The 24,106-nt window shown below is 42.0% G+C and overlaps 1 protein-coding gene across 1 annotated transcript in view; it reads left to right on the forward strand.

Moving 5' to 3' along the window:
• LOC121290458 (limbic system associated membrane protein) overlaps nucleotides 1-24,106 on the forward strand; it is a 911,106-nt gene that overhangs the window by 761,139 nt on the left and 125,861 nt on the right. The window contains exons 5-6 of the mRNA XM_041210895.1: nucleotides 11,482-11,602; nucleotides 13,436-13,587. Coding sequence (XP_041066829.1) covers nucleotides 11,482-11,602; nucleotides 13,436-13,587 — 273 coding nt within the window. The remainder of the gene's footprint in view (nucleotides 1-11,481; nucleotides 11,603-13,435; nucleotides 13,588-24,106) is intronic.

Genomic DNA, 24,106 nt, shown 5'->3' on the forward strand with positions numbered 1-24,106 from the left:
CTAGCTAGGTGCAAGATTTCCCTAATTCTTTTGAATGGTTTATTTAAAAATGTGAATTGCCCCCTTGACACCTATATTTCTAAACTTCCCCATGTTTATCAAATGACCATCTCAAATCTACTTTCTGTGCATCAAAATGTCTAGACCAGCTGGCTTTAATCCAATTAAGACACTGTTACACACATAGATACAGACACCACTAAACTATTATTAAAAATAATAATTTCCAATAACATTATGGACATTAACCTCTTCATGATAGTTCCTACCCACAGCTGAAGAGTTGGATCTCACCTGAAATAATGATATTAACAGTAGGAGAGTTTTCCTTGATTTGTTTCAAGTATATTAGGCTAACATGTGGCTAGTCAGCTAATTCATGATTCATATTACTGATGAAATCGGTTGTTTTCAAAAAGAACCTTCCATGGCTCCTTTCCATTCCTGGAAGAATCACAAGGAATATGTCCTAAAGCTCTTAAAGATAAAAGTACACTGGAAAAATGCATTCAAAACCTGTTAGATACACTCATAGCCCATTGTGTCATGATGTGTACAATTGTTTTTGTACATGTTATGATGCATTTATATTACTGGACTGATTCCTGAAACACGTTCCACAATTGCAAACTACGGTATTTGTTGCTGTGGAAAAGCTTAATTTATTTTCCAGTGCAGTTTCTGAACCAATCAGCACCATCTTCACTCCTTCCCAATGAACCTTAGGGGTTACAGCGAAGAAGGACACCATTGAGTCCATTGGGTCTGGGCTGGCTCTTTGCAATAGTAAAACCCACTTCTCTACTTTCTCCTTCTAGTCCTCTATATTCTTCTACCTATTCCCCTTCAAAGATACATGTCTCTACTTCAACTACTAGGTGTGGCAAAGCATTCCATTTTCTAACAATACCCTGCATAAAGACTTTTTTTTCTGACTTCTCCTTTCTGCCAGCGAGAATTTGAATTTGATGGCCCCCATCACTGATTCCCTAAATATGTTTTTTTCCATTCACTGTATCATAACCATTGATAAATTTACAAACATCCATTAAATCTCCTTTTATACTCTTCTACTCCAGTGGAAATACTTTCAGGAGCTCAAGCTTCTCTTAATTACAGTTAGCCAGCCCAGGCACCACCCCGATGAATCTGGATTTGAAGTCCTTTCAATAATGGGCACGGAATCTAACTGTGGCCTAGTCATTGGCTTCTAAAAATGTATAGTGGGTGAAATTTTTGCTGCCAATCTTCGAGCAATTTTTTTCCCCTGACTACAAAACAGGATTTCCCATTTTGTATTGACATCAAGTTTTTCAGCACGGCAAATATTAACTCCTTAGTGCACCCAAACGTAACACACCAATAAAGTGGAATATTTTGTTTGCAGTGCATTTTTGCTTTTTATTTTCATTCCAGTACTTTTGGGGGTTAAAAACTCATTATCTTAAGAAAATAACTATTTCAGGTAACTGAACATTTCATTATCTTAGTATAAACGTAGCCAAAGACAAACATTGACTTTCTCAATCTTTCCTTGTAAACTCCAAACCATTCCTTCCTGCTTCAGTCCCTAAATATTTTATTTAACTCAAGGACTCTTGAGGTGTCCGACCAGCTTCACCAGCATCAGACTGATTACATCTCCTCATCAGCTCCCACACTAAGTTTCCTAGCTATGCCTTGCTCGCTGCTATTTTTCATGGAATCTATGATTTTACCCTAAGTTCAGACCCAAACCCCCATCAATTGGTCTACCCCCCATTCCTGTTCTTCTCTCTTCCTTTTCCACCACCACCTCCTTGCTTTATTATCCTTTTAGAACATAAGAACATAAGCACTAAGAGGCAATTCAGCCCCTTGAGCCTGCCCTGCTATTCATTACAATCATGGCTGATCTCATTTTGGCCTCAACTCCAGTTTCCTGCCCTCTCCCCATAACCTTTCAACCCATTACTAATTAAAAATCTGTCTATCTCCTCAAATTTATTCAGTGTCCCGGCATCCACTGCACCCTGAGGTAGTGAATTCCACAGATTCACTACCCTTTGAGAAAAGTAATTCCTCCTCATCTCTGATTTAAATCTACCACCCCTTAGCCTAAAACTATGGCCTCTCATTCTATGCCCCACAAGGGGAAACATCCACTCCACGTCTACTTTGTCAATCCCCTTTAGCATCTTATATACCTCAATTAGGTCTCCTCTCATCCTTCTAAACTCTAGTGAGTATAGGCCTAAACTGCTCAATCTCTCCTCATAAGACAAGCCCTGCATCTCTGGAATCAATCTAGTGAATCTCCTCTGAACTGCCTCCAGTGCAATTACATCCTTACTCAAGTAAGGGGAGCAAAACTGTGCACAGTGCTCCAGGTGCAGCATCACCAATGCCTTGTACAGTTGCAACAACACTTCCCTATTTTTATACTCTATTCCTTTTGCAATAAATTCCAAAATTCCATTTGTCTTCCTTATTACCTGCTGTACTTGCATACTAGCTTTCAGTGATTCATGTACGAGGGCACCCAGATCCCTCTGCACTGAAGCATTCTGAAGTTTTTCTCCATTTAAATAATAAGTTGCCTTTTTATTCTTCCGACCAAAATGGATAACCTCATACTTATCCACGTTAAACTCCATCTGCCAAATTTTGGCCCATTCACCTAAACTGTCCATATCGATTTGTAAATTTTTTATTTCTTCCTTGCAACTTACTTTCCCACCTCTTTTGGGGTCATCTGCAAATTTAGCTATAGTACCTTCTATCCCTGAGTCCAAGTCATTAATATAGATTGTAAATAGCTGGGAGCCAAGGACCGAACCCTGTGGCACCCCACTAGTTATAGATTGCCATGCAGAAAAAGACCCATTTATTCCGACTCTCTGCTTTCTGTTGGTTAGCCAATTCTCTATCCAAGCTAATGTATTACCCCTGACTACGTGTGATCTACTACATCTACAGGATCCCCATTATCCACTTTGTTTGTCATATCTTCAAAGAACTCTAACAAATTAGTCAAACTCGATTTACTCTTCATAAAACCATGCTGACTCTGATGGATTGCATTTTGACTTTCCAAACGCCCCATTACTACTTCCTTAATAATGGATTCCAACAATTTCCCAATGACAAATGTTAAACTAACTGGTCTATAGTTTCCTACTTTCTGCCTCTCCCCCTTTTTGAATAAGGGTGTTATATTAGCATTTTTCCAATCCACTGGAACCTTTCCAGGATCCAGGGAATTTTGGAATATTATAGCCAATAATGCATCCACTATCTCCGCTGCCACTTCCTTTAACACCCTAGGATGTAGGCCATCAGGTCCTGGGGACTTGTCACCCTTTAATCCCAATAGTTTGCTCAGTACTTTTTTTCTAGTGATGGTGATTTTCTAAGTTCCTCCTCTATATCCTCTGCACTACCTGTTACTATTGGGGTGGTACTAGTGTCCTCCACTGTGAAAACTGAGGCAAAATATTGATTAACCGTCTCTGCCATTTCTGTGTTCCCCACTATTAACTCCCCAGTCTCGTCCTCCAAGGGACCAACATTCACTTTAGCTACTCTCTTCCCTTTTATATACTTGTAATTTTTATATGTTGCGCTAGTTTTCTTTCATAATTTACCTTTGCTCTTTTTATTATATTTTTAGTAACCCTTTGTTGATCTTTAAAAGTTTCCCAATCTCCCAGCCTGCCACTGACCTTTGCAATTTAGTATGCCTTAGTTTTTGCCTTTAATTTATCTTTAACTTCCTTGCTTAGCCATGGATGCTTTTTCCCCCTCTTGCCATCTTTCTTCCTCATTGGGATATATTTTATTTGGGAGGAATTGAATATCTCCTTAAATATCTGCCGCTGTTCATCAACTGTCCTACCTTGTAGTCTTCCTGCCCAGTCCACTAGGGTCAAATCTGCCCTCATACCTATGTAGCTACCTTTGTTTAACTCCAGAACACTAGTGTGGGACTCAAGTTTCTCACTCTCAAACTGAACTTGAAATTATATTTTATGGCATAGAATTAGATATAACCTACAACATAAGGGGCAATACTTGAGTGCATTTATCAGATGACTGGTGTTACCTATCCCTAAATCTGGTTAGATCATGTAAAACATCAGCTTGTATTCAAATTAGCTATGAATGTTTGGTAATTATTCTTTGAAAATTGGTTGTGAAGCACCTTGGGACATTTTGTGCAGGGCTCTATATAAATGCAAGTTCTTTCTTTCATAAATGAAAGTTGTTGTTTTGAGTGTGAGATGCTTCATCAACTGGTGAGTAGCTCATTTAGCCAGCTGACTAATGTATACATTGTACAGCCAATCAGATACAGAAGGACAATAGTATGGGGAAGATATTTTAAATGGGACAGGATAAGTGAAGTGAACAAATAGATCAACAGTTAAAGTGAGTACCAATCTTGTTCCTCTCCTGAGAAACAAGAGGTGGGAAATAGTAAAGCATATGCTGATTTATGAGCATATTTAATTGAACCTTTCTTTCTAGACACCATCTAAGTGCAAATACTGACCTCATGCATTTTAGGTTCTCAGCTATAGGCCCTGAGTCATTTTATGTAACATTTAACAGCTTATGTATCCTTTGCCTCTTTTCTCTTGGTCTGCCCAGCCTGGGGAAAGGCTGGGACAATGACTTCCACCTGTTGGTGATTTGCCAATGGGTGTGCCCATAAAACCAGCTTCCTTCACTTTCCCTACCCTATTTCACATTCCTCAGTTCTTTTGAGGCCATTAGAAGAAATTGTATTGTGAATTAAACAAAAAACCTGATTGTAAAGTTATATTCAGGGATGCTATCCCATATCAAGTATTAATGATAAAAGTGAACAAAAATGGCTGAATTATTTTATCTTCAAGGAGGAATAAAGTCTTCTGTGTTGCTTTTGCAGTAACTACGTTGTCATTAGATCATGTTAAGCATCAGTTTGTATTCAAATTAGTTATGAATATTCATTGATTATTCTTCAAAATTGGTTGTGAAGCACCTTGGGACATTTTGTGCAGGGCTCTATATAAATGATTTAGGAAGTTGAGAGAGGGATAAGTGATGAGTTCCTCCTCAATCTCTGGGCTCACTACTTAACCAGATAGTAACTTTTTGTAGGAAATATAGTTGCTGGGGCAGAAGGGCTTACTAAGGGTTTCTTTGGGCACTGAGTATGAGGAATAAACAGCTGTGTAAATCTTAAAAACATAACATAGCATACCTGAATTAAACAACCTACGTCTCTGGCTCTGCTGTTGCATCTCAGTAACTTGCCGTTGGGAGGAGGGTATTATTGCACAATTTTCTGATCTTCACTCTCTCCTTATATAGGAATATCTGTCTTCTGCTCAATACATATCCTGGCAGGATAGATGAGATTGTGACTTACTTTGTGAGAAAATGCAGTCACATTCTACTCCAACATGTTGCACCATTGCATACATTATGAGCTGGAAATTCCACAGGGCTTCTCCCAATCTCCCACTGTTGCTTTGGTTGAAGATCAGTGGGTTTCTCAGAGAAGTGGCAGAAGTAGTCATTTTCAGCTATCCACTCCTTGTGCCTGATAATTCTACCAATCTCTTGGCAAAAAATGCCAGAAGATTGGGAGAATACCTTTGGAATTCTATTGCCTGATTCTATTAGCTGAGTGGTATTCTGAAAGGCATACTGGATCCACATCTAGTTCGGTGGGTTAATGCACAATATGGGGTGATACTGATGGAGGTCAGGAAGATTGCAAATTCTATCTCCAACCAGTGCAATGAAAGTTATTCTAGAAAATTGTGAAACAATTTCTTTTCAAGTGCCCTGTAATATCCATTGAAGATTGCAGGGTAGTATATCCAATTCAACACTCCCCACTTGTACATCTGCTGGTGAGAATGTACATCAGGGAATTATTCCACCTCCAGCCTGTGATTTTTCATCCAAATGTTCAGAAAATCATGCCCTGGGGATTTCCAATTTGCAAGTATATATTGTTAGTGATCATGGTCTTCTACCAGGAACATAAGAGAAAGATCTCCCTCTTAAACTGAGAAATTACTACTGATGGTAGGAATGGATGAAGGCTTTGAACATTCATTTGGCTTTTTTTCATTCTGCCAACATGTTTTTAAATTCATTTTTATGGGATGTAAGCATCACTGGCTAAGCCACCATTTATGGCCCATCCCTAATTGTCCTTGAGAAGGTAGTGATGAGCTGCCTCCTTGAACTGCTGCAGTCCATATGGTGTAGGTACACGCACAGTGCTGTTAGGGAGAGAGTTCCAGGATTTTGACCCAGTGACAGTAAATGAATACTATATATTTCCAAGTCAGGGTGTTGAGTGGCTTGGAGGGGAACTTCCAGGTTGTGGTGTCCCCATGTGTCTGCTGTTCTTGTCCTTCTAGATGGTAGTGTTTGTGGGTTTGGAAGGTGCTGTCTAAGGAGCCTTGTTAAGTTCCTGCCATGCATCTTGTAGGCGGTGTCATGACAGCGGAGTACCATGGCAGATACCATGCCATGGTCCAAACCTTTCAGCCAGGAGATTGTGTGCTCCTATCAATACCAGGCGGACCCTTAAAAGCCTGGTTCAATGGCCCGTACAGAGGAGCAAAGAAGCTCAGGGAAGTAAACTATCTAATTGAAACCCCAGATTGGGGGAAAAAGCAAAGGCTGTGTCATATCAACATGGCAAGCAGGTAATGGTCTGTCCTATTGCTACTGACCTAGAGGATGAAAGTAGCAGTGGGGATGAATTGGAGGGAGACATGGAATCCCCTACTACCCAGCTAACCAACCCAGAAACATTAGTGAACTTAGACTCCTTATTCAGCTGCCAAAGTGCAGAACAGCGAGCAGGCTTGACAAGGCTGTTCACTGCATTTAAAGGCTTATGCAGGGACAAGCCAGGCTGCACCACACTAGCTCTACATGATATGGATATAGGAGGGGTCCCTCCCATAAGGCAACATCCCTACTGGCTAGACCATGAAAAGCTGGTCCAGGTTTGGGAGGAAATTAACTATATGCTGGAGGATCAACTAATAGGGCTTAGCAGCAGTAGCTGGAGCTCCTCAGTTGCACTCTTGCCCAAGCCAGATGGCTTCACAAAGTTCTGACTGACTACCGAAAAGTTAATGCAGTGACCAGATTTGACTCCTACCTGATACCCTGGCTGGAAGGCTGCATAGAAAGGGTAGGTAAAGCAGATAGATTTACTTGAAGCAGGTTCCCTTGTCTGCCTGCATGAAAGAAATCTCCACCTCTATAACTCTGAATAGGTTATACCAGTGTCCAGTCATGCCATTTAGACCCAATAATGCCCCAGCCAACTTTCAAAGGCTGATGAACCAGGTAGTGGCGGGCTTATCCAATTGCAGAGTGTACCCAGTGACCTCCGAGTGTACAGGAACACTTGGGAAACTTATTTACAGCAACTAGAAGCCCTCTTCCTGAAAGTACAGTCAGCTGACCTAGTAGTCAATCTTCCAAAGAGCGAGTTCACTAAGGCTCAGGTGGCCTATCTAGGACACGTAGTAGGTCAAAGACAAGTACTGCCCAGGGCTGCAAAGGTACAAGCAGTGGCATAATTCCCCATTCCCACAACAAATCATGAGGTTCTTGGGTATGTGTGGATTCTACCGTAAGTTCTTCCCAAACTTCAGCACAGTAGCTGCTCCGCTGACAGACCTACTGCAGAAAAAGCAAAGGTAATGTGGACTGAGAAATTTCAGGCAGGTTTTGAAAAGCTGAAAGCCGTTTTATTAGGCAAGCCTGTGCTGCAGCTCTGAACTTTAACCAAGCATTTAAAGTGGCCATCGATGCGAGTGACATCCGGGAAGGGGTTGTCCTCCTCCAGGAAGCCGAATCAGGGATAGAGAGGCCATTCAGGTATTTCTTGAAAAAACTAAACAAGCACCAGAAATGGTACTCCACAGTGGAGAAGGAAACCCTCGGTTTATTACTGGCCCTCAAACATTTTGATTTATATGTCCAAAATGGATACTGACAGACTAGTCTAGGCTGACCACAAACCATTAACCTTTGTGAAAAAGTTTAGGATGCAGAATGCCAGGTCGTTCTGTTGAAGCTTGTTGCTCCAACTGTACCACCTAAAAATCAACCACATTACCAGGGGCAGGATTTTCCCAACATCAGGCAGGTGGGTGGGTCCAGGAACAGCCGCGAAACAGACCACCACTCATGATCGGGCTCCGACCGCGATTTTATGCTGGCAGGCCAATTAATGGTCAACCAGGGGTTGGGGTGGGAGGAGCACAAGCGCTGAAGTATGTACATGTACCAAGGTGCGCTCACTAAAAGCTCCCTGAAGGCACAGAGCTATGTCAGGGAGCTGAAGAATTTCAAAATGAAAAATAAATATTTTACAAATGATATAAACATGTCCCCACATGTGATCAGTCACATGAAGAAGATCATGTTAAAAATGATATTAAAAAAATGTAATTTTTTTATGGGCAGAATTTTACCGTCGACGAGCAGGGGTCAAAGCCCGCTCGCCAACACATAAAATGACTCGGGATGATGTCGGGCGGAACCCCTGACGTCATCCCGCCCCATTTAAATTTTCAGGAAGGCGGGCCCGCAGCAAAATCAGCTGCAGGCCCGCCGACTTGTCAATGGCCAATTGAGGCCATTGACAGCATCAATTATACAATTAAAGGACCTGCCCGTCCAACCTTAAGGTTGGCGAGCAGGTCAGGAGCCCTGGCGGCAAATAGAGAAAACATGAAACCTCATCCAGCGGCGGGATGAGTTTTCATGTAGGATTTAAAAAAGTTTAATAAACTTATTATGTAAATTATGAACATGTCCCATCTCATGTGACATTGTCACATGAGGGGGACATGTTAAGGTTTTTTTTTCTATTTTTTAATATTTTTAAAAGTGTCAGCGATCTCCCTGAAGCTGCACTTTGCCTCAGGGAGATATGCGCTCTTTCGTGTGCATGCGTGAAAGAGCGCACTCTCGCTTTTGGGGAATCCCCCCCGCCCCCCCCCCCCCCACCTGCACAGGAAGCACATAGCGCTTCCCACCAGGCATCACGCTAGGTGGGCCTTAATTAGCCCGCCCACATAAAATGGCGGCAGAGCTCACATCTCCGGCGGGGATCGGCTCCCCGCCCACTGGAGATTGGGTCAGGCCCACCCGCTCAACAAGCAGAAAATTTTGCCCTATTTTTGTTTACTGCTGGAAACCTCATCACACCCGCGGATGAGGTTTCCTAAAAATTGCAAAGACTGCCTGGCTTATTCGGCCTCCTGCCAACCATACGGTTGGACAGCAGCGAAAAACTGCATTTAGTTACTTGCTTAAGGGCCTTAATAGGCCTCTTAATTGTCGGCAGGTGCACTGCCAACTCTCATGCACACATGAAATATCGCGCAAGTGCACAATGACATCAGGATGCCCGTCCGATATCATTGCACACTACTTTAGTGTTGGGCATATACCCGCCCACAGGATGAAAAATTCTGCTCTAGGAAATCAAATGTGATTGCAGATGCCTTGTCCAGAACTTAAAGAGACCCGGTTAGAACTAAAAAGAAAATATCGACCAAGGCGAGGAGAATGAATTTATGTGTGTGAGTGTTTGTTGCTTTATAATTTTTTTTCTCCCTTTGTAATGAAATAAGAATGAATCTTATTTCATTCATCGTGTGGGGCAAGTATCATGACAGCGGTCGTATTGAAGTTTTTAAAGGAAGACATGTGTTTTAAAATGACCTACAAGCAGAAGCTGGCTGAGAATGTAAAGTAACCACTTTCTGGAAAATTCCTGTGTGGATTACACTTGACCAACTAGTCCAGAATACTAACATGGAATGTCGCACCCAAAAATGTGTGAAGGCCTACTTCAGACAGAGACACTTAAAAGAAAGAGGTGTGATGTAAAAGACTGAACTCTAATCTCCTGTGGTTATGGAGACAATGGAAACTGATTACCACACCTCAGCAGAAACCATCTCCTGTTGCATTTTATCTCAGAAGGCAGATTCCGGGTGAAAGATATGTTTGTTTTTCCATATCAGGAATACAGAAGAAAAGGGGTTAAAAAGCCAGTTGCAAACCTGATCTTGTGTTCTAGTTCTAGTATATAGTGTGTGCTGTGATGGTCACAGCAGAAGAACATCAACTATACACCCTTGTAGCTTGCAGGTAAATGTCTATCTCTCTCTCTCTGGCTGGAGGCAAGTTAGCAAAGCTACAGTCAAAAAGGAAACAGGACAACTCCTTCAGCCAACCTACAGAACCAAGTGTCTCAAAGCCAACTACTCAATTGCCAAAGCCAGCTTTACCAGAATCACCCAACTTAATGGCTGCAAAGTTCCAGCATCTACTCCTTGCAGACAAGCCAAAGACTGATTCGTACATCTTTTTATCATTTTTAACTTTTACTTTTGGACTCAAATCTCACTTCTGATTTGTGTGTATATATGTTATGTTTTCATTTTTTCTTGGGTTATTAGTAACTAATAAGCTTACTCTTTCTTTGACTCAAGAAAGCCTGGTTAAATTGGTTCCTTCTAAAACATAAATACATTTGGGCTGGGAAAAGGTATCCACAAGGAAAAAGATCGCTTTTAAGTTAAACCTTGTTGCGACCAACCGAGGGGTTTGAATAAAGAAGGGGAGCCAGTTCATTCCTCCACATTGGGAGCATAGCAAAATTAAGTTTCCATTTGGGAAGTTAACCACTTGGGATATCTTGACCAGGATCATAAATTGGGAGACCTCGCCAAGGACCATTCGCAACAATGGTACACACTGTGTATCAGTAGTGGAAGGAGTAAATGATTGTGGATGGAGTGACAGTCAAGTAGGCTGCTTTGTCCTGGATGGTGTCAAGCTTCTTGAATGTTGTTGGAGCTGCACTCATCCAAGAAAGTGGAGCGTATTCTGTCACACTCCTGACCTGCGCCTTTTAGAAGGTGGACAGGCTTTGGGGAGTCAGGAAGTGAGTTACTTGCAGCAGAAGGGTAGCCTCTGACCAGTTCTTGTAGCCACAGTATTTATATGGCTCATCCAGTTCAGTTTCTGGTCAGTGGTAACTCCCAGGGGATTCAGAGATGGTAATGCCATTGAATGTCAAGGGGTGATGGTTAGATTTTCTTTTTTTGGGTAGGTTTAATTTTTAACAGTTTTCAAGTTCAGCCCATTCAGGTGCACTGTCTCTTTAATGCATTCAGGAAGCAGCTTGCTTGTTGAAAATGGTCATTGCTTGGCACTTGTGTGGCATGAATGTTGCTTAGTGGAGGTGGTAACACATTTTAATTAAACTGGCCAATATTCTGGATTAAAATGCATGCATTAAAAACTCCTGAATGCATTAACTTTCGGCACACTATTATTGGTTAAAACTACTGTATTATTTACCAAAGTAAGGCAAATGTTGCATCACAATGTGGTAATCACTTTTTCAGTGCTGGTCTCCATATGTGAATTTTTATTGCTTTGCAGATGCTCCCACTATTAAGTATGCTCAGAGTGCAGATGTTGCAGTGGGCCGTACTGGGATGCTGCACTGTGAGGTTTCGGCTGTCCCACCAGCAGATTTCGAGTGGTATAAGGAAGATAAGCGGTGAGTGTTGCAACAAAATATAACATTTAATGATCAACCAGGACAAGTTCTACACAGGAGATGAGTGGCTAAAATTAAGATACATGGAATTGAAGATAACCCCATGTATGCAATATACTAGTGTTGAACATTATGCCAGACAGAAGGTTACCAAGAACACGAACTGAAGAAACACTGACAAACTTTAATGGGTAAAGGTTTGTGTTTTTTTAATTTGTCCATGGGATGTGGGTGTCACTGGTTGGGCCAGCATTTATTGCCCATCCGTAATTGTTCAGAAGGCATTTAAGAGTCAACCACATTGCTGTGGGTCTGGGGTCACATGTAGGCCAAACCAGGTAAGGACAGTAGATTTCCTTCCCTACAAGGGCATTAGTGAACCAGATGGGTTTTTACAACAATCAGCAATGGTTTTATGGTCATCATTAGACTTTTAGTTCCAGATTTTTTTAAAATTCAAATTCCACCACCTGCTATGATGGGATTTGAACCCAGGTCCCCTGGGTCTTTGGATTACCAGTGTAGTGACAATACCACTATGCCATCACCTCCCCTTCAAAGGGGAGAAAACTATCCTGAGTCAGCAATTTATTCTAAGAGTAGACAGCAAGAGTGAGTTGTTTTGTCAACAACCTTCACCAACCTATAGTAAAAATAACTTCCAAGATGCAAGAGACAAATGGCAGACTTCCTATGCTACCAATATATTCCCTGACTTACTCCACCATTTCCTTGAGCTGACATTAAGTCAAAACAATAGTTCCCTGACTCTCATGCTTGCTTAACCAATTATTTCCATGTAACACTCCATATTTTGTCTAACATCAAGTTTTCACTCCTATTCTACCCTCTAGGAATTTCCCAGTCTATCTCTGGTTTAAATAAATTATTTATAGCAAGTGCAATTGGTCTTGTATGTGACTGCCTTATTTGACTGTAAAATTCATGCCCCAGTCTCTCCTCCTGACCTGTAAACTAGTAAATGCCTTAAATTAATTTTGTTGTATCTTTCATCTCTATTCACAGGATTTACACCATGTCCACATATGGACAAGATAGATCTATATCCATTATAACCAATGTCTCTTTCACATAAAAAAATGATCCGGTTCCCCAGTTTGTGTTTTTTATCTCCATAAAGTAATCTGTTTTTCATTATGTTTACCCACCCTATGCTATTGTTGAACCAGGTTTCTTAGATGCTTCTGATACCATCAACACACTCTCCATCAAGGACATCCAAGTCTTCAATTTCATTGATAAGCATTTAGTTACTGAACCTTGAGGTATTCATTTCCCTGACTCTATAGACTGTTGTGTTTGTTTATGTTTCCATCATTTCCCTATGTATCATCCTGGCACTTGAACTGTCATTTATCAATCCTTGCTGTGTATTGTAACACCTACCTTCCATATGTTTTCTGCCTCTACCAGTCTTTACATTTAAATTGTCTGTTTGACTCTTCCCTCTGCCTTAAAGTAATGAACATTACAACATGAGAGCATTTGCCCATGTAGCAAGAGTCACTGTGCTTCATTAAGTATTTAATTTTGCAAAATGATCTGAGCTGTTTGAATGTAATAAGGAAATATTTTGAAAAGGATTGCTGCAAGATGGACCCTCTGCACTCACCCACTCACAGGCAAACATATATTTTGTAATTTTTCCATGCATAAGTTAGATGTGAAAACATGGTAACAGTCTGAATATTGCAGGCAACCAGAAATGAGACTCCAAAATACAAAGTGCCTAAGATGCCAAGAAGAGCTAACACTTTCACAATAGTCTTGGATGAGTAACTTGTGACTGTTTAATCTTTCCACTCTTGTCAGGCTATATAACAGCTCACAAGGCATCCAGATCCAGAACTTGGACAGTCGGTCTAGACTCATTGTCACTAATGCCACGGAGGACCACTATGGCAACTACACGTGCGTGGCAGGCAACAAGCTTGGGATCACCAATGCAAGCATATTTCTATACAGTAAGGCCTCTCCTGAACAGTCACTGAATTTTTTTTATTTCCTTTTATGGAAATTATAACTGGCTAGTCTTGTTCAAGTGCCTTTTGAAACAGTGCTTTGTCTCCTTTAGTCTTTTCTTCCTGTTGGAATTGACAGTAGATTACTCCACCTGACAAGGAGGAAAATCTTTTGATGTGCTTTCTTTCTCTTGCAGCAAGCCCACCTTTTTGTTGGTCAATCAAAAAAGCAAAACAAAAACATCCGCAGTTTTTTTGTTTTTATTTTTGTTTTAATCAAAAAAGCAATCCTGACTGTGGTCGTGGGGAAGGCAATGATCCAATATGCTCTGTGTCTCCTGCTCGATGGAGACAGTATCTGTCATTAAGTGAAAGTCGTTTGATTTGTCTTTGGAGAAGCAGGATAAATGGGAGATGGAAAAAACAATGGGAATAAGAGCATTGAGTTTGTGAAAGAATTTCTTAACAAATATTTGGTTAGACTGCCATATACTTTAATGCTTTTCCCAAACACTCCTTCATTGGCAAACTCTGAGCCTGTATCATTGTTGCCCTGCAAAGGCACTGGTAGTTAAATTAAAGTTTGGAATTCTGAAATGTCCTTTCAGTTACAAAGAAGGTCAAATAAATGCTGACAATGAGCGAATTCCCATCTCTAATTTGAGAAATAGTTCTTAAACAACGACCAGCCCAGTGGCATTCCTCCTCATAACAATGGGGTTCAAATCTGCCTTGTAGTACAATACGGGTGGTATTGTATTGGCCATCTCTTATATACAACCCTGTAACACTTTAAATACCACATATCTAGAGGTGAATATAATAGGTGGCCAATGCAATACTGCCTATGTTGTGTTACCACACAAGGTGAATCTCTACACCCATGTTTTGCAAATGGCTATTTTAGTTTAGTTTTGTTCCTTGTTTCTGCAGCTGTTTAGAATTGGCAAAGCTCCTCAAGTTTTGTTGGCTGATTATTTTGAGTTTTCTCTGGAAAGGTTGGTGTGAAAGAAGCTTACCTTCTAAGAACAGCGCCTGGGGTTTCTGCTCGATTGCGCTGGTTTTCTCAATGCAATTAAGCTGACATCAGCAATTGCAGAATTTTAAACACAAATTTGCATTTGGTGCAACATGGTTTTCTGTAATCTTTTGTGCTAGTTTTAAAAACATTGCACTGCAAGCTGGGCCACACTCAAAGTTTGCCACGCCCGCAGAATGAAATAATGACCATTGAGAATCTCTGCTAACTGCGCTTGTTTACAGGCCTTTCGGGAGGCTCCAAAAATTGGGACAAGGACACTGGTAGGTAAGTTTTGGTAGGTTTTGAGTAAGTGTCTTTTTTTAATTACTAAGAAATTTGCTACTGTACCTCAATCTAACTAGAAAATAGCTTTGTATATTTTTTAACTGATTTTCAGTCATTTAAATTTGAGTATTTGCAGATGGTGTGGATTGACACTGCAATCTGAAATGCTTATTTTTTGTGATAAACCCATTTTTAGGTGAATTAATCAAACTTTACCAAGTTCCCACTTTTAATGATATGGTTGTTATGGATGGTGCCTGGGGAAAGGTTGCCAGGAAAGCCAGGTGGGTAGCCAAGATTTGGATGGGAAAGAGATTGAAGAAGGAGGTCTTGTCAATAATGTGAGTTTGCTGAGAACAGATGAGGAAAGGGGCAGAAATTGCAGAAGGACAGGAATTCACTGTCCATATGGTAGAGAGATTACAAGGCTAAGGTCTATGCATAAGAGGAAGGGACGTATGCAGCTGATAAAGCTGCAGGGTTGTTTTCACTCTTGATGCTCACATTTGTTTTTTGGGTTGATGGGTTTAAGGAGGTGGTTAATCTTAAAGAACTTGAGTTTATTCTTGTTCTCCAAGATGATTCTGTAGCAGGAAAGGGTTTAGCTGTGGGCATGTTCATGCTAAATCTCACAAAGATGACTAATCGTGGTGCTCAAGCTTGCCCCCTTCAGACTTGAGACAATGAAGTTGGAGCTGGTACTGGAATGTACAACATGGGAAGACAGTGAAAGTTTTTCTGGCAACAAAAGGAAATGGTTAAACAAGTTAACAGCGACATAGGTGTCATGGCAAATAAAGGATGAATGATGAGGCACTTGAGAGTTTAATAATGGTACAACTGGATTAGACTATTTCCTCATGGAAAAATGCTGAATGGTGAATATGAGTGAAAAGAGAGTTTTGGTTCCGACAGTAACATTGCACTCCAGACCTCATTACAGACTTTAGCCGGAATTTTCTGGCTCCTCCTGTCAGCAGGATCTTCTGGTCCTGCCGAAGTGAATGGTTGTTTGAATGGCTTGCTGCATCCACTGGAGGAATCAGCTGGGCAGGGTTGGAAAATTCCAGACTTAGTCGAAACATGAACAAAAGAGCTGAAGTTCTGTGATGAGGTGAGATGATGACCATTGACATCAGGCAAGATTTAATTGAGTTCAGCACTAAGGATCCCTATTAAATTAGTGAGGTTCTGGGACGAACTTTCCAGTGCCTGGCATCATACGCGCCCAAAAGGATGATGGTTCTGGCTGTTGGATGCCAATCATCTTAACCCCAGGATGTCACTGCAAGAGTTCTTCGATTTACAAGGGCCAACCATCTTCAGCTGCTTCATCAATAACCTTTCTTCCAACATAAGATCAGAAGTGGGTCTGTTTGCTGATGATTGCATAGCTCCGTTCATAAGTCCCCAAATAATGAAGCAGCCTGTGCCTACATGGAGCAAGACCTGGGTTTGGCTTGATATATGGTAAGTAACATTCATGCCAGATAGTCACCCAGTTGGAAAGCATTTACTCCACAACAGTTTCAGATCTTCAGAAAATGAGCTTCAGTGTACTCTGATCTACACCTCTCAAAGCTGACTAGTGCCTTTTAGAAAGCTACTGAATGTCAGCCTGCACTTTTGTTTAAACTTCTCAACTGCCTCTATGACGTCATCAGCTGCCCAATTCATCACTGGTTGGAACTGTGTGTTTATTGCTGTGACAGCCATTTTGTTTTTACATGATTTACTCAGTTTTTCTCTTCTTTTGGTACTAATTCGAGTTGATTTTTCAATCTAATTCAGCATTAAATTACAGACAATGGCTGCCACCATGTTATGTCTTCTGATTTCCATAACTTAGAAATAATCACATTTTTCATTGTGTATTTCTTGCTGTTCTCCATGTGGCTGGTGGACTGATACATAGTAACTTGGCACAAGGCTACATTACAGCAGTGAATGTGGCACCCTGGGTATATTTATTCACATAACAATTAGTTCCTTGCCTTTACGAATAACACATCAAAACAACAGCTTTTGTAAACCTTTAAGTGTAGGTCTGCCTGTAAACCAGTTCTGATAAATGATAGCTACTCTGTGGACAGTAGATCAAACCATGTACATCTGCAACTAAAACCCCAATATCAGGGGTTAATGATCAAGATAAACCCCGCCACCAACCGCCCCGCACCCCCCCCCCCCCCCCCCCACCCTGACCCCCAGCCAAAACAAAAACCCCAGAACAATAGTTTAAGTTAAAGCTGAAGGAGACAGAAACCACAAATTACACTAAAAATGAGGAATAACTCATCACATTAAGGGATTTTTTGATAATCTTTCACAGAAAAGAACTGGGAGGGGAGAAGAGTTGTTGTTTCTTTTGAAAAGCAAAGTGTATGCACACAGGTTTACACAATAGCAGTGGTGGTTAAAGTGCTGATGAGTTGGATGCTGTTTCCCAATTGACTCTAAATAAACTATTCACTGGCCTGTCTCAGCAATCAATTAACACCTCACACCTATTGTGTTAAGATGACTCATGCTAGCTGCTTGGCAGAGGTGATCATCCGAACCTTCCTTTATGATGGTGAGCAGAAAGAAATAGTAGCAAATACACAGACTGTTCCAGGAAAAGTGGAGAATTAGCCAGATATTTAAACAGAAATTACAAGGGTAAGCATCAGCCAATCTCAAAGGAGAATGCCTTTAAGGTAGTTAGGAATACTTTATTTAAGTCAAATAATATGACCCAGTAATGTGGAGAAGTCTAAGTTGTTCATTATTTCTCTTGTACAGGTGTCTCCCTTTATTCTAATAACACATTTGCATTTGAGCATGGTTGGTAAATTAGGCGTGTTCGCCGGGAGTGCTGCCGCCATTTTCATTTTAGAGCAGTTACTGAGCATGCTCAGTCTAGCTGTCACTTTGCTGCTTCAATCCCGACTGCTGCCTCTTCCGACCTCAACCTTCCCAACTCAGCACCTCTTCTGGCCCCAACCCTCCCGACTCGCCGCCTTTACCAATCCCGACCCCCCCTGCTTGCTACCTCTCTCAAATCATTGCCTCTCCAATTCCCCTGCCTTTCTGCTCACTGCCTCTCCTGCTCATCGCTTTCCTCCCAGACCCTCCAATTTGGTGCCTGTATCCCCGAGCCTCCCCCTTGCTGCAACTCCCAACTTGTTGCCTCCCTGACCCACTTGTTCACAGCTACACTAGCCCTCCCACTCCCTGCTTCCCTGACCCTCCTTCCCTTCCTCCCATTCACAGCTCCTCTTGCTTCCTGGTTTGCTCCCTCCCTTCCTCTCGCTGACTCTTTCCCAAGCCCTCACTCACAGAGAGGGTTTAGGAGAGGGAAGCAGCGTGTGAGAGGGAGTGGGAAAGTTGGGGAGTGGGAGAGATGGCGAGTGAGCAGATGGGTCAGGGAGGGAAGCAGCAAGTAGGAGGGAAGTGATGAGCAGGAGGATTGGTGAGTGGCAGAGACAACAAAGTTGGAGGATCAAAGAGGTTTGTGGGATGAGGTGGTGAGCGAATGGATCGGGGAGAGAAACAGCAAATGGAAGAGGTGGCGAGTCAGGAAAGGCAGTGAGTGGGAAGGTCAGGAAGGTAGGCTGCGAGTTGGGAGAGGCAGCAAGCTGTGACAGAGCACTAGCGGAAGAGTCAGGAAGGAAAGCAAAGTGGAAGAGGTGGCAAGCTGCAGCTGGGAAGCAGCTAGCTAGAGGTAAGTTGAAAAAATTAGTACTGTCAGTTATTAAGAGTTAGTAAGAGGATACTTGAGCCAGTTAGGTTTTTATGGTAAAAAGGTCAGGAACATAAATGCACCTTTATTACATGGTTTCTTATGTGAAAGTGGTTTTGATTTATCACAGTTTCGTGGAACACGCTGTTTTTTAGGAGCACATTGGGCCTTAACTTCTGAGCTCCAGGGCAGTATAATTGGTGGTACCCTAAAGATGCACTGCACAATTCCCCGCCGCCAGAAGTTCCCAGGTAAAGGTTGCACAGCAATTGCATGGGAAGTACAAACTTCCGATGGGCAGTTACCCTGCACTGGAAACCATCCGAAAATGCAATTTTAAATCACAAACTTTGGGTGGTTCCAATTGTGTTACATCAATAGATACCCAGAAAAAGTTAGAAGGACTCATAATCCCCCCATGGGAATCCCCCAAACCCCAGGGGGATACACCCCACCCCTAAGTATCCCCCATGGTACCTCCCCCACCCCCCCCCCCCCCCAAACCCCTCCAGGACTCCCCCAAATCCCCAGAGGACACTCCCTGAATACCCACCAGGGTACACCTCGTCTACACCCCTCGAGGTATGACCTGACTCGACACCCACGCACCTCCCCCTTCCACCTGCTGGCTGCCCAAGCCTTTACCACCCCTGGCGGCTCCCCCTTCTGACTGTGCCCCTCCCATCTCTGACTGTCATCTGCCCAACTGGCCAACCCCACTTCCGACTGTCCAACCCACGATTCTTGCACCCCCCCATCAACTGTCACACTCTCCAGGTTGTTGCAACCCCCACATTTGCCACAGCCCCCAACTGTCCAACCCACCCTCCGACTATCTGACAACCCCCCTACTCTCAGACAACCCTCCCACCTGTTCCGCCCCTCCACCGAGTGTTGGAACCCCCCAACCTCCTGACCTTACTCCATCCCCCTCCACCAGCACCCTGGACTACCCAACCCCACCCTGCACCCCCCCTACCCACCGTGCCTCCCCACGCACCACCTCACCCTTCCCCTCGCCCACCCTACCCTTCCCCTACAAATTCTAACCACTTATCTTACAAACCTATCTTATCTCTTGCTTGAAAGTGACTGAACATTTAAACCCATCTGATTTACTGCAGCCAGTGCCATTAAAAAAAAGGGATGTGACCTCCATGCATCCTACTCTGAAGCCCTTATCAAATGCCCCAGAAATGTGCTACCCTGCATGGGTTCTCACTTGGCTTGAGTTAGAAGGTCGAGCGAGTCAGGATTTTAAGGTGTGGGAACGGAGTGGCAATCCAACTCTGATTGACAGAACTTTGCAGTTCAAATGAAGAGAGTATAATATTGTTACATCCCTATATTCATTTATTGAGCAGACTGGGCACTTGCCTAAATGTAAAATTCAGACTGCTTGTAGGCATTAATAGCACCACTGTACCTAGAACATATCTTTAAGCAAGACCCTCCTTTTCAAACAATTGATGGCATCGATACTGTGACTGTCGTGATTATTAAAAATTATAAGACCTTAAAATTTCAACCACCCTAAAAGGGGAAGAATTGAGATTGACCCAAGAGAAAGGAAAGAGAACTTAAATTAGAGTTTGAACAACCTAGACAAGAAGAAGAGCAAGGTACAGAAGAAGAGAAGGAATTAACGTAAATACTGAGGTCAATGAGAAGGCAAAAGAGCACCTCCCTGGAACTGGCAGAGAAGCTTGCCTCAGCCACAAGTCTGATAAGTGAAGTCACGGAAGTCAGGGCCCACCATTTTATTCAATCAAATCTTGTTCCAAATTTTAAAGCAGGAGAGATTGGTAGTTTTATGCAGGCATTTGAATTGTTAGCTGGTCACCACAAATGGGTCACAGCTGAATGAACTTGTCCATTTGCAACATCACTAATGAAAAAGAGCTCCAGCCTGTTTTTTCATGTCAATCCTGCTAGTAGGATAAATTTTAATATTGCAGAGCTTGCTATTCTCAAGACTTATGATTTAACGCCTGAAGTGTACTGGCAAAATCTGAAGGAACTGAGAAAGAATCCAGACAGTATTTATGAAGAAATGATTAGTCAGTTCAAAAATTCGTGGCTGGCAAATGAAGGTCTGACAGATTATGAAGATCTTTGTCACTTAATGTGAAAAGATTTCAGATTCTAGAATTTGATACCAATCCGCATAGATCAGACTTAATGGGGTGGTAAGGCCTTCAAAATGAGATCAATCACCTTATCGCCGTGTTAACCCTGATGATTGGTCCGATGGGGTCTACTGCTGGGTAGCCAAAGTCCTGTCTGTTTCAGGCTATAGGTCCATTTTAATATAGAAATTGCAGTTCTCTGATATACTTAGGACTATTTTAGGCTGGTCAAAGAACTTGCCATATGAACACCCAAATTATAAGGGTTTCCCCCCTGGGTTATGCTGTCATGTAATTAGGGATTGAATATTTATGTGCTGTCTTAATTGGAAGCTCTTCTTAAGGGAGTGACTAGAACTACTATACCCACGAAGGAATATCTAAGGCAAGAATCTCAATTTGCAACAACTTTAAACTGCCTATTGGATAAATGCCAGAAGACCTCAAAACCACTTGGCATTGTGACTGATTTGGTGCAGCAATTGGGGCACTACATTTGGCTTTTAGTGCTTCTGAGCTAAAAAAAAATCAGGCTCTGTTCCAATTTTCAGGACAGGTTTGGATTGGGAGTAAAGTAGCCTTCTATCTCCCTCTACCTTTCTGAAAGTCTGAGAGCCAAACATGAAGGTTGATCATTCGAACAAGGTAGCCTGGGAATCATCATCCAGCAGGAGACCAGAGGAGAAATCTGGAAAGCAAATAAAATAACTCAAAGACTCAAAAGCTGCAAGTCAAGTGGTTAAATGTCTAAAGAGACATCAGTACAACTTGCACTGTTCATATTCTACTGTGGTATTTTTTCATTTCAATGTGATGTTCAGTTGTGTAGGTTTCAGTTATGCATGGTTACCTAAGCAACATCATTTTATAATAATATCTCTGACACTGAGTTCAACATCTCTTTGACTGACTGTTGTCATCTAAAGATATGTAAATGGTGACTCACTCTCCATAATATGCTCCTAATTAAACTATTTTGCACAAATGTTTTTTTGTAGAATTACAGATATTTTTCCCATCATATCTCCCGTTGCGAAGCAAGAGCATTTCATACATTTGTCAGTTAGGTTCCCAGTTCTGGCTGTATGGGGATGTAAGTGCTTTTAATTGGATGGATTACATTAAGTTCAAAGCAACAATTAAAGCAGCATCAGCAAAAAAGAAAAGGGAACCAGAAATAATGAGAGGTTTTTTCCCTGTCAAACGATTCCAGAATCACAGCATTTTCTTCCAGCATGGTGAACAGTCATGTTTGTTTGATTGTGAAAACTGACAGGGCGGGGGTGCAGTTTTTTTTCCCCTTTCAGTTTGCATTAGACCTAAGAATTAGGGTTAAATAACACTGAAGCTTAATGTGTTCCACATGTTCCCCCAGGCTTGGTTGCTTCAATTAAATCTGGTACATTCCCCACTGCTTATCATGCCCAAGCTTAATCAAGCAATTGTTTATCTCGGTCAAAAAACACACCTTTTTCTATTTCCATCATAATCACCACCAGTTATAGCGGACACATTTGTGCGAATATAATTTGCCTGCTATGCACGTTGGCCCGTTTAAGATAGTAGCACTATTACTACATTACATGCATGTTTCTTCTGTGTAATGACCTTTTACTGAATTATTTCTAGCTCCTGTTTGACCTGCAGCTTTATTTAAATGGCAATCAATGTTTACCACAAACTGTGACCCCCAGCCATTTAGGCTTAAGTACACAAAGGTAATTAAACAGTTACAAGGTACCACTGTTTTTGATGATGGGGTGAGCTTCAATTGATTGCTGACTTTGACTCTGTTCATTGGCCTCCTGAGATGCTGAGTGACGAAATGAGGTGCCTCTCACAAAGCTCTTACTGGGAAGGTTGATGTGATGTGTTCCATCACCTAGGATGCATGACCATTATCATAATTCTGGTTTTCCCTCATCTTCCGTTTATGAAACAGCTGGCTGCATCATCCATGCCATGTGGATTTATTTGAGCGTTGTCCACTATCTGAGGGAGTTTGAAACCAGGTTCAGCTATTGAGTCATTGATGAAGTGTTGACTCTTTAAGTTGCATGCATCCCATTATTCCATCCATCTGGTTAATGGGTTAATATCAGCTGAATAAATATTAGCTGCTGTATGGATATTGAAAAAGGTCAGTGCATGCTCCAACCCATGTGGTAGACTATTATTGTTCTGTGTTCATCTGGTGCTGTCAGCAAGATAAATATAGAATTTATGGTGTTATTTTTTGTGCCTTGGAGATATGCAGAGATGATACACTCCAGGTTATATGCCTGAATAGGAGTTTTATTCAATGCTTTAAAATGTCTGCTCTCATGCTTCCGCTGCTTGCTTCAGTTTAGTTTTATTTTCTCAGTAACCACATCCAAGCTTACCTAATTACATACAGGGAACAGATAACAGACACACACAATCAAACACTAAACAGTTGAACACAAGGGCCCAGATTTTCACTCCTGGATTGGCTGGGCAGGAATGGGAGAATTCCTGGCTCTGCAAACCTGACCTTTAAAAATGACTGCCCACAGGCTAGATTTTTGTTCTGGGGTTGGGGGGGTGGGGGTGGTGGGGGTGAGGGGGGTTGCCGGTGGTGGGCCTGATTTTCAATCCAACCTAGAATGTGTGCAAAGGCTGCCAGGTGTGAAGGCAGGCTGGGCAGAAGGCCCGACTCTATACTCCAGCACTATATTGAATTAAATTTTAAAAAGAAAAAAAAAAGGCCCCCTGCCCTCACACCTCACCCATTTCCTGTGCACCATCCATGCTACCTCAAGACCATCACCCACCTCCACCCTTCCATGAGCCCCATATCCCCTGTTCCAACCCATGCCCCTCCATCCACCCTCCATGATCCCTCACCCCCATGTCAGTCCATTCCTCTCTACCCAACCCCAATAGTCCCTGATACCTCCTATGCCCCACAACCTCATTGCCCTTTATAGCCTCTATGCCAACTTAGTGCCACATCATGCCTCCCCACCCACCACCCTTTGCCCTTACCCCTCCATGCCAACTCACCCAGTGTCCTTTTGCAGTTTATTGACAGTTTGACAGTTGCTTGGCAATTCTTTGACAGCTTGACAGTTTCTCAACAGCTTAACAGTTCCTTGACAGTTCTTTAACTGTTTTTGACAATTCTTTGATAGCTTAACAGTTCATTAAAATCTTGACAGTTCCTTGACAGCTTGGCAGTTCCAATTAGTTTATGAATCTTTTGCACACAATAATGTTTACATTTAACAATCCCAAAGGTTGCCTTACATCTCTCAAAAGCACATTACCCATTAACTCCAATAATTGTATATAAAGGAAAAATGAGTCTAAAGCTGGTCTTTTGCCTCAAGCAGGTTTATT

Source organism: Carcharodon carcharias, chromosome 18 (assembly GCF_017639515.1).
Source record: "Carcharodon carcharias isolate sCarCar2 chromosome 18, sCarCar2.pri, whole genome shotgun sequence".
Lineage (NCBI taxonomy): Eukaryota > Metazoa > Chordata > Chondrichthyes > Lamniformes > Lamnidae > Carcharodon > Carcharodon carcharias.